The sequence below is a fragment of the Pipistrellus hanaki genome, assembly GCF_964339955.1.
Source record: "Pipistrellus hanaki genome assembly, chromosome: 1".
Lineage (NCBI taxonomy): Eukaryota > Metazoa > Chordata > Mammalia > Chiroptera > Vespertilionidae > Pipistrellus > Pipistrellus hanaki.
Genome location: NC_140503.1, coordinates 8,665,491 through 8,680,420, shown reverse-complemented (window position 1 = coordinate 8,680,420; position 14,930 = coordinate 8,665,491). Strand labels below are relative to the sequence as shown.

The 14,930-nt window shown below is 54.3% G+C and overlaps 1 protein-coding gene across 3 annotated transcripts in view; it reads left to right on the top strand.

Moving 5' to 3' along the window:
- Positions 1-559: 559 nt before the first annotated feature.
- Positions 560-14,930, top strand: part of LOC311617402 (protein Daple-like) — a 101,483-nt gene continuing 87,112 nt past the window's right edge. For 2 of the 3 annotated variants that reach the window (XM_084873798.1, XM_084873799.1), the window contains exons 1-3: positions 565-910; positions 1,700-1,800; positions 8,049-8,157. In XM_084873798.1, coding sequence (XP_084729924.1) covers positions 797-910; positions 1,700-1,800; positions 8,049-8,157 — 324 coding nt within the window. In that variant the 5' untranslated portion in view covers positions 565-796. Of the gene's footprint in view, positions 911-1,699; positions 1,801-8,048; positions 8,158-14,930 lie in introns of all 3 variants that reach the window. The other variant, XM_084873797.1, reaches the window with a different exon arrangement.

Here is a 14,930-nt window from a genome sequence, read left to right as displayed (position 1 = left end):
AGGCTGACGGCCCAGGAGAGAAAGAGGTCACTGTGGTCCGAAAGGCTGGCGAGCGCTGGACCTCCAACTTTCCTCCTCTAACCTCCGGGCCTGCACTCCGTCTGCCTGCGAGACCCACCCCGGCGAGTGAGGCGCGGGCTTGGCTCTCCCATCACCGGCGCCAGGGGGGCCGCTAGGCGGTACCGGGGCCGCGGCTCCCCGCACCTGCCCGGGGCCCGCAGTCTCAGAGCCGGCCAGGAGGGGGCGACCGCGGGAGGCAGGACGGCGCGGCGCCCCGCACGCACCGGGGAGGCGCGGCGGGGGCGGGGGCCGGGGCCCGCGCGCTCGGGGGGGGGGGGGGGGGGGGGCTCCGCCGGGTTCCACGGAGACGCACGCGCGTGCGCAGGGAGGCGCCACGTGCTGGGCCCGGAGCGCGCGGAGGCCGAGCGCGGCGAACCCACGTGCGGGGCCGCCTCACGGAACCGCCCGCCTCACAGAACCCACCCGCCGCCGCGCCCGTGCGGGCCGCCGCCCCCGCCCCCGCCCCGCGCCCAGCCCAGCCCAGCCCCACTCGGCTCAGCGGGAGCCGGACCCGGGTCCGAGCACCGCGAGGCGGCGCCCCGGCTGCCGGGGGCTGCCGAGGGGCGGGGCCGCCGTATTGTTCCTCCCCAGAGGCCGGCCCTCCCTCCCCTCCCCTGGCCCCGGGCGGGCGCGGTGCCGCCGCCGCCGCCGTGGAACGCGGGCCCGCGCCCCGCCTTTGTCTCCCGGCGCGAGCCCCGGGCCGCCGCCGCCGGAGCCGCTCCGTGCACGCGGCGCCATGGACTCGGGAAGCGGGGACGACGGGCGCGGCGAGGACGCGGGGAGCCTCCGGGTGGACGTGACGGTGTCGGAGCTCATGGAGCTCTTCCTGCAGAGCCCGCTGGTGACCTGGGTGAGTGCGCCCGGCTCCCGCCCCATTGTTAGTGCCCCGGCCGCTCTCCCGCCGCCTGCGGGCGCCCCACGCCGGCCCCGGCCAGCCCCGCGTCTCGGGGTGTCTTAGCAGGTACTCCGGGATGGAGTCGGGGTCCGTGTCCCGGGGCCCCGAGGCGTTTCCAACTCCGGAGCGGCGCGCGCGATGCCGGACCCGGCGCGCTCCCCGCCCCGGGAGCGGCTGCACCTGTTCCCGCCGCCGGGGCTCCGGCCGCCGCTGCCCGAGCGCACCGGGTCCGAGTGGTCACCCCGGCCCCTGCGGCTGTACCACTCGGGAAAGGGACTCCCTTCCCCAGCGTCTCCTCGTGTAGTTTTTGAACCCGAGACCAGCCGGTGGATGGCGGTGACGGGTGGGGATTGGGGAGGGGGTGGTAAGGAGAGTGCAGCGATTTCCGAGTGGAAACGCGTACGGGCTGCGGTGGGTGCAGCGATTTCCAGTAGATCTGAGACGCGAGACATTTGTTGAAAAGTCCCTTTTATTTTTTATTTCCCCCCTCCATTCTGGCATGCCGGGGAAAGGTGGCCAGGAAGTTTTCCTCCTGCGGAGTCGCGTCTGTTGCCTGGAGCGGGGCAGGGAGGCAGGCCCTGCAGAAAGGGGGGCTCGGTGCCTGCTGAAGCGGAGATCGGGGGAGGGTGACCCCTGCAGGCCCCCCCCCCCCAGGGCCTTCCCCGCCTTTGCCCCGAGGAGCTCTAAATGGGTGCATGTGGGGTAACGTTTCCTGCCTTTCTCTGCACATCCCCCTCCTCGCAGGTGAAAACTTTGGGCCCGTTTGGAAGCAGCAGCCATGACAACCTGACTCTGTACATGGACTTAGCCGACGGCATCTTTTTGAACCAAGTCATGTTGCAAATGTAAGTGGTCTCCGGGGACAGGACGGAGGACAAAAGCGGTGCTTCCGGAGGTTTGGGTTAAGGTTGTAGAAATGGAGCCCTGTGGTTGCTATGGGAGGGCTCTCGGCACGTGGGACCAATGGCATCTCAGCACAAGGTGCCCTTTGGCCGCCATCCGTTGGGGTGAGAAGAACCCCAGGACAGGACGAGGTTGGCAGCTTGTTTGATGAAGAAAATACGGGATCGAAGGACTGCCAAATGCTTCATATGGATGGTGCGGTTACCGTCAAACCGCTTAATGTGATTTCAGCAACGAAATTAAAAAAAATATGTATTCGGAGATCAGCGAGCTGTAACGGACAGCGTCTGGTTACAGGAAGTGTCGGGTGGGTCGGGAGCATCTGTGAGTGACTAAGGTTTCACTCTCGGGTAGGACGCCTGTGCTGGTGAGCTTTCTTTCATTTCATCTTCCACGTCCAGTGGCCCCCTAGCACTTCTCGTGTCCCGGGTGGAAAGTCACGTGTGCGAGGAGGGGCTCAGGGAGTCAGGATGCTGTGGGTCCGATTTGGAGCGTGCATCTTCAGCAGGGTCTTGACGAGAGTTCTACTTGTTAGCGAGCGTGTGTGACCACATCCTTTCTGGTGGCTGAACTCTGCAGAGCCGGCTGACTGACAGCCTGCCACATGCAGGTGTTGGCTCCTCCCGCCTCACTCTGTTTTTAACTCAGAAACTGCCGGGCAGATGCTGGAACTTGGTGTCGGTGGCACTTGAGTCTTGGGCGCTGGAAGGAAAAGCAAACATCCTCATGTTCTCTCCGGATCAGTCAATCCCTTATGCTCACCTGCAGCTAAGTGTCAGCCCTGAGCCCAAACCCTTCAGCTAAAGAGAATCAGCTTCCTTTGTGGCCCGCAGGCGGAAGGGGAGTTAGCTTTGACATATTCAGAAAGTGATTTAAGTAGACTTTAACCTAAAAAGATCTGTTTTAAGAAATCCCCCAAGAACGTCGCTCCTTCTGTTTTCATAAAAAGTCGTGTGGAATCGGGCTGTGGGAGAGACTTCCGTTCCAATGGGGTTTCTTCAAAAGCACTACCAGCCGGACCGATCCTGTGTTTGGTTAGATGCTAAGCGACACATCGGTTGGCTTTGCCAGCGCTTCTCCCAGAACGCTGACGACAGTGAGCTTTCTCGGGTTGTCCGGTGGTATAGTCGCGTTCTGGACCCCCCAGAATGACTGGATTCCGTGCGGTGGCCAATGAAACTCCAACCTGTCCTTACCCAAGCCCAAGGCTGTTTATTAAAAAAGCCAGCAGTCTCCCCAGCCTTTCCATCCAGCTTTCACACCCCCGCCGGCCGAGGGAGAACAAAAGCCACAAAAGCCGGGGGTTGTTTCTCTTTCTTCCTGACCTTTGGAATTCCTGCCGCTTTTACCACTCGCTTATAAATCAGGGAAGCTTGTTGGATGTTCCTTTGAGAAATGCCAGCTCATCTGGGCTCGTCCACACTGGGCCCGCAGCTAAATTCAGTGTATAGGGCTTCTCGCCTCCCCTTGAAAATTTGAAATGCTATTTTCTCCTCGGCGATTTGCCAAGGTAACCAGTCTAGAAGGGAGAGCTGACGAGGGTGGGCCTAAGGCCCTCATCAGGGCTTCTGGGTCTTTCCGGTCAGGGCCAGGCACAGGAAAGGGACAGCAGGGGAGCCGTTGGGTGGCTTTGCAGGACGGGGAAAGCCAGGAGAGAGTGCACCGGCAGCTCTGTACCTGTTGGCAGGGTGACAGAAGGACCTGCTCCAGGTGCAGGAATGAGAACGTCGGTAGCCTTTGGAAGTGGTGGGGATTGCCTGGAAAAGGGGTACAGGAAAACTGGGTAGAAGCTTCCTGTAAAATGCCTGGAGTATGTTTCATGTTTTAACTCATCAAGCTGTAACTTAAGATACATGCATTTTACTCTATGTAAATGCATACTCCCTCAATTAACAAAAAGCAAAAATGAATTCCAGCCCCAGTGTCATCCCATAGGGAGCCAGCCTGGGTTTGAAGTCCAGCCAGCTCTCATCCTGGCTGCCTGAGCCTGGGCCTGGGCCTGGCACGCATCACCTCAGTTTCCTCGTCTGTGAAACGGGCACTGAAGTGCCTCCCCTGAGAGATGGTCGTGAGGGTTAAATGAGATGGTGTGTTAGCATTTAGCACGGTGCCTGCCATTTAGAAGGTGTTAGTGTCCGTTATGTATATACTGTCTTCATCCAGGAAGGATTTGAGGCATCCGTGTGAGATGGGTTTTTTCCTTCAGTCTTTCCTCCCACATTGCTCGTCTCCTAGATTGCTGGTAATTCTTAGCCTTTGCCCTCTCCCAGTGAGGTCTGGGGGGCGGAGGGAGGGCATGGCCTAGCCCCACATCTGACACTGTACTTAAGCCAAGCCTCCATTTTCTGCCGAATGGAGAAATGTCCGCTGCTACCCAGCAGGTAAGGCTCTTCTGCTTTACCACCCATGCCGGGAGCTCCCACTGGGTGCTGCTCACCTGCTTTGATCACTTCTCCCCGGGTCGGTGGGACCTGAGAAGAGAGCAGTGTGCTAACTGGCTTCCCGGAGAGCTCAGATAAGAGGCATGCTACCTGACACTTCAGAGCCATATGGAGCTGGCTGGGCTCACGTGACTGCACCTGGGCATTGTCTCTGGCAACTGAAGAAGGCTGCGGCAGTCGTCGCTTGGCCCGGCCTCCCTCCCGGTGCGGTGACATCAGCGCCGGGAAGCAGGAAAGCCCTGTGAGCTCAGCTTTCAGGGGAGGCCCCGGTCTAGGAGAATTCCCGAAGGGAAGGGAGGCATGGGGTGGCGGGGATGGAGATGAGACGCATGGGAAACCGCTGAATAGCTCCTCTGTAAACGCTGTCTCTGGGCACCTCCTGGTCCCCCGGGGAAAAGGAGGTGTCTGGTTCACGTCGGGCACATTTTCCACTGTCTCCTAGGAAAACTACCTAAGAGCTTTGATTCTAGCATGAGACAGGCAAGTTCAAATCCCCCCTCTGCCACTCACTACTTTACTCGGAGCAAACTCCTTACTCAAACTCTCTATGCCTCCATTTCCTGATCTGTAAGAAGGGGGTGGTACTTTACAGATTCAGAGAGGATTAAAAAAGATCGTGTGTATAGAAAAATGCCCAACAGATGTCAGTCATCATCGTCATTAGAGTGAGGCCCAGAATGTGTGTGTGTGTGTGTGTGTACACTTGAGAGAGAGAACACTTTTGATCTGACCCAAATTGGAATCAGTAGCCCGTGATGTGTCCCCCACATCTGGGGCAGAGTGGGAACAGACAATAGTTGGCTTGTTTTGATTTGGTTCCTAATAACCTTTCTTTGCCCTGAGAGCCTTCAAGGAGGGAGTATTAACGATGGTGATAATTAGTTCACTTGCTCGCATAGTAAATGTCAGGGCGCTTTGGGAGTGTGGTTTCAGTTAGCTACCGCTCTTCAGAACGGACGGGGGAAGCAGGCACGGTCAGAACCCAGGCCCCGGCCCTGGGGCGTGGAGTGTCTTCCAGGGGCAGCGAGCGTCCCCGTGTGCTGAGGCCCTTGGCTCCCGGCACTGCTGGGGTGGTCCCCGTCTGACTGAAGTGAAAGCTGAGGCGACAGTAACGACAAAACACAAAAGGCCCCGCGTGTCCTCTGAAGTTCTGCTGTGTTACGAAGCACGTTTGTCACTCTGTGAAATGGCTTTTTATCTTTTCACGTACTGTCGTCAAGGGAGACTTGCATCTTCAAGGTAAACTATTGTGTAAAGCAAGGTGCACTTCTGCAGCTAAAAGTGCCTTTGCCGTTTAAATTCTGAACACCTCCTCTATTCCTAAACTAATTTCCACGGAACCATTAACTTTTTTTTCTCTCATGCATGCCCCCATGAGGGACATGTAACATGTAGGCTGGCTAGACTCTCTTACTGTGTGGAGACAGTAAGAAATGTTGTCACATGACCATTGTAAAGGGGTCCTCTGGCTTCCCCACGGTTCCCACTGACTCTTTTAGGGGCTATGGGTTGACTGCATAAAACCCCTGGCTGAGTATTGCATGTAATGAATAACGGGGTTCAGATATACACAGTGCAAGGTGGGGACTCATAGTACTGCTATCATGGCTGAATTTAATTTAATTAAATTGGTGCCATGTTAGGACTTCTGAAAGAACCAGCGCAGGAAAGATTGTCCAAACAAAGACCTCCTCCTCCTCTTCAGCCAGATAGGCAGGCTCCGCACCTCCCCAGCTGCCCTTCGTTGCTCCCAGTCCTTCTCAGATTTTTCCTTGAGAATCTTTTTCTTCTCTATTTTTTCTCCAAATTATGTGTGTGTGTGTATATTTATATATATATATATATATATATATATATATATATATATATATATGTATATTTGTACAATATATTGATTTCAGAGAGGAAGGAAGAGGGAGGGAGAGATAGAAACATCCATGATGAGAAAGAATCATGGATCAGGTGCCTCCTGCAAGTCCCCCACTGGGGATTGAACCCACAACCCAGGCATGTGCCCTTGACCAGAATTGAACCTGGGACCTTTCAGTTCGCAGGCCAACGCTCTATCCACTGAGCACACCAGCTAGGGCTCCTCTATTTTCTTTCATCTGCAGAACTCTTCTCTGATCCGGCGCCGTGATGGCATAAGCAGGTGCACGTTCAATCCGGGGCGTGATAGCTTCACTGGCATTGACATGCCAGTTGGTTATCTTACTAGCTTCATCCCAGGTAACAGGAAGGCTGCGGTGAGGCTGTTCCACCAGCGGTTCCCTTGCTTAGGCACAATTCCTCAGTTAATGTAGCCAGCTGTTCCCCACCTCTGCTAGGCCGGTCAGTTCGTAACTGCCATTTCCTTCGTGGCCATGTTCACATGCTGGCCCACTGGCACCTGCTACCTTCTCTCTCTCCGCCCACTGGCACCTGCTACCTTCTCTCTCTCCGCCGGGTCTTCACTTGGGCTTCGTTTACGTTTGGATAACTGTGGTGCTCCAGTCCCCCGCTGTGATCGTGGCCTCTTCCCTCATCGCTTCACCCATCCACAGTTTAGTCTCCGTCTCTGTTATCTTCAGGCTCTTGTCAAAATCCAAGAGTTTGTTTTTCTCCATTGTTCTTCCAGTGACATTTGAAATGATTTCTACGTGTAGATTTTTTTTTCCCTGTGTGTCAATTTTGTATTAATTATTGACTTCCAATGAGCCGAGTGTCGTTGAGATTGACTTCCATACCCTCCCAAACCCCCCTTCGTTTACTGAGGGGGCGGGGTACGGCCGAAAGAGGAAGAGGCCTGTCTCTCCGCCATCACACCGGCTCCCAGGAGGCTCAGCGCCCGCCCTCATCACCGGCTCGGGTGACAGATGAAACCGTGAAGACAGCCCTCATTTGAATTAGACATCCCTCCTGGGTCTTGGGACAGTAACGCGAGGGGGAGGGCTTTGTTATGAAAAGCAGGAGAGGTGGCAGCTAAATCGTCCTGTTCTGTCTGTTCTCTTCAGATAGGAAACCCTTTCTGTAATGGAGAATCGTGAGGCGTATCATGTACAGATATGTAGATGAGTGCAATTATAAGTCACTGGGTTCAGATGACTGCTCCCATCGTGGCCACACCGGACTTTTGCCAGAGAGTGGAAAGTAAATGACGCTTTGGGGGTTTCCCGCAGGCGATGCTTGTCTCCACACGGTTAGCATTTCTCGTGGGCTGCGTTGTACACCGGATAGTGCCACGGACTGATGTCCGTTGTCCAGGTGGCATCCTGTCCCTAGAATGTGAAACCACAGGCAGGATCAGCGTGAGGCCAGTGCTGGTGACGGGAAGGGAGCCCGTGTGAAGTAGAACACGAATGATTCTTACTGATTTACAGAACATGTACCATTTTTTCCCCTTTTTTCTTTCTTGGTGATTCGTATGTTTTCGTGTGTTCAGCTTTTCATCTTGAAATATATTTGGGGGTAGGTCAGTGATTTTTACCCTGTAACTTTCTGGGTCTGCACTGCATTTGGTGGTGGTGTAGGGGTGCTGCCAGCAGTGGGAATGGGAATGGAAATGGGAGGGAATGGAAATGCCATTGATGAAGGGCCTGAGGAGGGTGGGGGCGTGGGAGCCGGAGTGGTGTGTGTCTACAGTGCAGCAGAATTGGGGTTTGAATAGCCCCCACTCACCTAGGCGTGGGGAGGGCTGCCCAGCGCGGGGAAGGGAGGTGCGGCCGGTGCTGGGGTCGCCGTTTCCATTCTCGTGTTTCCTCCCCCCGCAGAGACCCCCGGCCTACGAATCAGCGCATCAACCAGCACGTGAACAACGACGTGAACCTCCGCATCCAGAACCTGACCGTCTTGGTGAGAAACATCAAGACCTACTACCAGGTGAGGGCAGCCCTCTGCTCCCCGGGAGCCTGTGCTCCTGGCCGTGTGGCCACTCCGACGGTTTCCCCACAGGAAGCCCGCAGGAAATGCTGCTCACGCTCAGGCATCTGCTGGCGGCCAGTTGGTGTGTTTTTTCACTCGCATCTGTGTTTTGCATTGTGAGGGGGTCACATGTCCAGGGGATGGCCTCTGAGCGGCGTGCGGGGCATCGGGTCTGGTGCTGGGAGGGCCCCAGAGATAGATGAGCCTCCGGTCGCCCCTGTGGCCCCAAGCACCAGCCTCCCTGGGAGTGGCCGGCCTGGGCACCGGGAGGGGCACCTGATGTGGTTATCACCCACAGCTCAGCGAGCCTTTGTACAGCAGCAGTTCACGGGGTGGAGGGAGATACGGGACACTGAGGGGTTACATTGGGTCAGGACTGTCATCGGCGAGCCTCCAGCGTGCACACGGGAGCCGGAGTTCACCTTCACCGTGTGGAATGCCCGCCTGTCCGTGCTCCCCGCTCCTCACTAGCAGACAGTCTGTGGGAGGAGGACCTGACGGGGAAGGGCTGTTAACATCCCCTCCCCAGCCGAAGCCGGCTTGGCTCAGTGGATAGAGCGTTGGCCTGCAAACTAAAGGGTCCCAGGTTCGATTCCGGTCAAGGGCATGTACCTTGGTTGTGGGCACATCCCCAGGAGGGGGTTTGCAGGAGGCAGCTAATCGATGTTTCTAACTATCTTTCTCCCTTCCTCTCTGTAAAAAAACCAATAAAAATTTTTTTAAAAATCCCCACCCCGGTGAAGTCTTTGATATTTGCAGTCTTTATATGGCCAGCACTAATGCAATACGGACTGAAACTTCCCCACAGGGCCCTGGTTCTCAAACCTTTTCTGAGCACTGAAACTCCCTCGCGCCCCCCCTCCCCGTCCCAGGAGTTTTTTTAAGGTCTCAGGTGACACCTAATGGCTGATTGACTTGGGGGTTGGGGTGCTTTCTGCTCAGCCTCCTCTCTCCTCGGGGCATCTCTGTGGGTTCCTGGGACCCCAGGGAGCATGGTTGAAGAACCACTCAGAGCTCATCGACAAGTCCCAGATCATGCCGAGGTTTCACTGAGGCCCTGGGCCAGACCCGGCCTGTGAGCCCCGTCCTCAGCCCGCAGCTGTGCTCATCCCGTCGCCTGTTGGCCTCACAGCACCGTGCCTCTCCCAGCAGCCCCTGGGGCATCTAACCAGCCCCCTCCTTTCAGTTAGAAATGCCAGCGGCCCTGAGGGGCTGGGAGGCAGGGCAGGGCAGGGCCTGGGAGGGTGGGGACCATGGGGCTGGAGTGGCTTTGTTTCTTCATCTGAGGGGAGCCACACTGAGGGCTGGGCGTGCCCCAGGCTGGTGGGCTTCAGCTCCTGCTGCCCTTGGGACAGCCACGGGCAGGGGAAGCTGGGCAGAGGCGGTGGTGCTGCCGTTGAACTGGGGCCTGGGCGTGGAGGGGCTTGATTCCTGGCTGCGGGCACCATTCGTGGTAAACAGGTGCTTTTGATGCTGAGTGCTAGTGCCGGGGAAGTGGATGGTGCCAACGGTGCAGTAGACAAGAACCCTAACTCCGGCTGCGTGGGGGGCATTTGGGAATGCTTCTTGGAGGAAATGGCTCCTGAGTGGACTGATGGTGGGCAGCTGAGTTTCCAAGTTTGGAGGATGACGGACGGGAAGGAAAGAGGAGGAAAAGTGTTGAGGTGGAGGAAGTCCTGGAGGCACAAGACAGTCCTGTCCTTTGTCCGTCACAGTCAGCACTGGCCCAGTTGCTGGGGTGAGGGCCTGTTTCTCCTGGTTCCAGATGAATCAACACCAGGAGAGGTGTCAGGCCTCCCGTGGCGGGCAGGCCTCCCACCGCAGGTGCTGCTGGGAGGTCGTGGCCTCTCGTGGCAGTGATGAAGGCCTCAGGTGGAGATGCGGTGTTGTTTTTTTTGTGTTTTTGTTTTTTAAATATATCTTATTGATATTTTTACAGAGAGGAAGGGAAAGAGATAGAGAGTTAGAAACATGGATGAGAGAGAAACCGATCAGCTGCCTCCTGCACATCGCCCACTGGGGATGTGCCCGCAAGCAAGGTACTCGACCTTGACCGGAATCGAACCCAAGACCCTCAGTCCACAGGCCAATGCTCTACCCACTGAGCCAAACCGGTTTCAGCAAGGTGCGGTTTCTGAGACTCTCCATGAGCAGCCCGGGCAGTCAGGCCATGCACAAGCCGGCCTCTGCCTCGCTGGCTGAGGAGCGTGCACCCTACTCAGCCAGCGAGGCAGAGGCCGGCTTGTGGTCGGGTCTAGGCTGGCCCAGGGGGCCCGGCACCGCTTGGGATCAGGCCGTTTGCTGCTCTCGTAGAGCTCCAGAGCACGGGAACCTCGTCAGGAAGGAAGAGAGGGCATCCTCCCTCCGGGCCCAGAGAGAATCGTGGGGAAGGAAGGAGCCTGCCTCCCAGCTCGGCGCCTGCACTGTTGGCCTCTGCTCTGAGGGCAGGGCCGTGAGCGCAGCAGCCCCCACACACCACCCCCCCCCGCCTGCCCGGCGCCCAGGGTAAATGTTTGCGGAGCCCTGGCCCTCCGTCCTGCTCACGCGGACAGCGCCACAGGACGCTTGCCTCTGGGCCGACCCGGGTAGGCGTGGGCAGGGTTGAGCTGTGTGTGTTCTTCCTTCTGATTTACTATATTATAAAATAAAGTTAAGTCCTGGTCCTATAAGGCAGTAGTTGGCAAACTCATGAGTCAACAGAGCCAAATAGCAACAGTACAACAATTGACATTTCTTTTGAGAGCCACATTTTTTAAACTTAAACTTCTTCTAATGCCTCTTCTTCAAAATGGACTCGCCCAGGCCGTGGTATTTTGTGGAAGAGTCACACTCAAGGGGCCAAAGAGCCGCATGTGGCTCGCAAGCCTCAATTTGCCGACCACAGCTATAAGTAATACGTGCTTTGTATAAACAGCTTGGAAAACAAACAGGCAGCCAGAAAAGAGACCCGCGGGAGCAGTGTTAGCGTTTCCTCCCAGTGCGCCCATGAATAGGTTTTGTTTCTCGCCGCTGTGGTCGTGCCTTACATACAATCGCACATCCTGCCTGTTTCCCTCCCACCTGACATTGTGGCAGAAGCATAATTGGTCATTATTGTCAGGCAACATTCAAGCAAGTTTTCCAGAGAAGTGCTGCCCAGCGTCCCCTGGTGTGAGGGCTTGGGTGAAGTGAGGCAAACATTCCTTACTCTGACCAGGGAGGATCACCCCCAAGTAGACGGGGACTCCCTCCTGCCCCTGGCTCTTCAGTCAGACCCGTCAAGGCCACGGAATCCAGCCCTGGGCCGTGTTTGCCAGGCAGCGGGTCTCGCCCAGCCGACCTTTCCTGAGGCCCTGGGGCCAGAGCAGTTAGGAAGGCCAGGGTCTCTCTCGAACAGCATGGGCTTGTTTCGCAAGAAGCTTATGTTTTGCCTCTGAAAGCCTGTGGAGACCTTGTCCTTGACCTTTTCCAGAAGACAGAGGTGGGTGAGAGGCACAGGCCAGGCTCAGTCTGACCGCCTTCTCCTGGCCTGGGGCTCGGACTCCTCTGGGGTTGGGGCTTGGACTCCTCTGGGGTGGGGGCCAGGACTCTGTATTTTCAGAAGTTCTCCTGCTGTTGTCTTTTTTTTTTTTTTTTAAATAATTTATTTTTTAAATTTTTTTAAATTAAATTATCTGTGTACATATACCATTGCCTCCCCTCCTCCCATACATGCCCTCCCTCCCCAGAGTTTTGTGTCCCTTGGTTGTACTTATATGCATGTATACAAGTCCTTCGGTTGATCTCTTATCTACCCCAGATCTCCCTCCCCTCCCCGCTGTAATTTGACAGTCTGCTTGTTGCTTTACTGTCTCTATATCTATCTTTTGGTTCATCAGTTTATAATGTTCTTTATTATCCATAAATGAGTGAGGTTATGTGGTGTTTCTCTTTCATTGACTGGCTTATTTCACTCCGCTGTTGAGTCTTACCGTCCTTCCTATTATGCCGGGAATCAGTGGGCTAGAGTAGTGGTTCTCAAAGGGAGGTTCCCAGCCCAGCAGTAGGGAACTTGTTAGAAACACATCTGTGTCTGCATCTGCGTCTGCGTCTCTAACCAGCCCCTCCTAAGACCTGCTGTAGAGGTCCTGCCTCTGTCTTTAGCCCCGCAGAGGATGCTGCTGCACCCTCACATGGGACCCCGGCTACAGAGCGTGCCTAGTGATGTCTGGAAGAGGCGTCTTCCGCCAGTTCCAGGGCAGAGAGAGCTCAGTTCTCCCAGTGGCTCGTCTGCATCATGTACAGCAGAAACACACCTCCTCTGCCCTGGGGCAGGTGCAGGCCTTCTCTGGGCCTCTGCGTTCTCATTGGTCAAGAAGAGGGTGGGCCCTGGGAATCCGATATTCTGCTGCCCCACAGTGACAGAGATGGCCAAGATTTAAAGTTACGATCACCTCCAGGAAGTTTTGTTTTATGAGTTCCTTGAACTTGGCTCTTCTGACTTCTCGTCTCTCACTTTGGTTAGAAGGCACAGCAGACCCAAAATATTGTTCCTTTCTAGGGGACACTTAGTATGCTTTTATTACATGTTAACTGTTGTTATTAGCTGATTCGATTGTTGTTGTTTTTTGGTTTGGTTTTGTTTTTTAATATATTTTATTGATTTTTTACAGAGAGGAAGGGAGAGAGATAGAGAGCTAGAAATGTCGATGAGAGAGAAACATCGACCAGCTGCCTCTTGCACACCCCCTACCGGGGATGTGCCCACAACCAACTTACATGCCCCTGACCGGAATCGAACCTGGGACCTTTCAGTCCGCAGACCGACGCTCACTGAGCCAAACCGGTTTTGGCTGATTCGATTGTTTTTGTTGGGCTTTTACAATTTTTTATTGTTGAGAGTATTACAGATATCCCTCATTCTCCTTCTATACCCTCCCCCCAAATATTGTTCTTTATCTCAGAAGAAACAGCAGAATAGTCTACAGTTGCTATGTCTTCTGTAATCTGTTTTTTCCTTCATTGCTTTGAAGAATTAAAAATAAAAAGTACCAGTGTTTAGAGGCCCTGTGCACGAAATTCGGGGAGTGGGCCTAAGCTGCAATCTGGCCTCCCTCTGCGGGAGGCGACCAGCTTGTCATGGGAAGGCACAACCTCTATCACCCCACTGCTGCTGCCACTGCTGGCCACTGCAGCCACCCAGGTGTTTTCATCAACATGGACTCCAGTCCCTTCACCACAAAAAGATGACAACTTTCTTTGGGCATTTTCAAGATGTGTCTTTCATAGGATATGACATTTCTCTCTTTCTTTCTTTTTTATCCTCATCTGAGGATATTTTTCCATTGGGTTTTAGAGAGTGGGAAAGACAGAGAGAAACACCAATGTGAGAGGGACACTTTGATTGGTTGCCTCCTGCATAAACCCTGACCTAGGCCCTGGCCACGGAGGAGCTTGCAACCTAGGTACATGCTTGCAACCCTGCGGTCCACAGGCTGAGGCTCTATCCACTGAGCCAAACCAGCCAGGGCAGGATATGACATTTCTTAGCTCCTCCAGAGTAGACCTTCGTTTTTTCCTCCAGGAGTAAGGTGGGAAAACCCTAGATCACCTTCTTGGATTATTATTACCCAAGTTACAAGGACACTGTGAGTGGTGTACAGGGAGCTTAGCCAATGAGCGGTCAGAAAAGGTGTTTCCTCTGCAGCTCATGTGCAGAGGCGGGACTGCTGGCGCACTGTCCCCCAGTGAATATAGACATAGATATGGTATATAGATACATTACTGTGATATCTCTAGGTAGAACTTCCATACATTGTCTGTACCTTTTCCCTACTCAGCCTTGTTTTTGAGACCTGTCAGCTCTGCGTGGCACTTGTATGAGATAAGCATGGGCTGGCTACTAAAAATTAGAATCATATCTTTAGAAATGTGCAAGCTTGGTTTCAAAAAAATGAAAGACTTTTGTTCAAAAGTAAGAATAGTAGGAAGTGTACATTTGTGATTGTCGGTGGGAATGTGGTAAAGTCACGTAGCTCTGTCCCGTTCGTGTGGCCTGGAGGGTGAGTGGAAGTCCCCTTAGGTTGGTGAGACAGCGGTCAAGGAGCTTATGCTTCACTTAGGTCACAACTGCAGGTACCACCAAAATTCGCTTTATGAATAATAGCACATTGTATTTAATTGGCAGGGGAGGGATTCCGTGCTCTCCTTCTGACTTTAAAGGTTAAAGAGGAGGAATGTGAGATGGATATTCTTGATTTCGTAGCCTATATCTGAGTTCTGAAGAAGGGTAGCCAACACAGAGGGAACAAGTCAAGAGAAAAAAGTGGGGGGGGGGGGGCGTGTCAAAGTAAGGTTTTGATCATAAAAATATTTTCTGATTGCCAATTGGGAAATATAAAGACACTTAAATCCACTCATTGGTATTTATGCTTTCTGACTTCTTGTCCATGTGTATGTGTGTGTTTCAAGATGTTGAGATCATTCCTATTAATGGTAACCTTTCTTTCCTTTTACTGTGTAGTAAGCATTTGGCTTGTGTCATTCAATATCCTTTCATAGTACAGAATTTAGTGTGTTCGTGACATGTCCTCATGTGGCTGTACCACTGTCTTGGATGCTGTTAGTTCTGTCCCAGAATGATAACCAAAACTACCATGAACACACTGGGTACATACATTTTTCAGCTACTCTCATTTCCTGGGATAAATTCCTAGCTGGAATTCCCGAGCTGAAGGGCATGAATACTTGGAGGATATATGCTGCTGATGGCC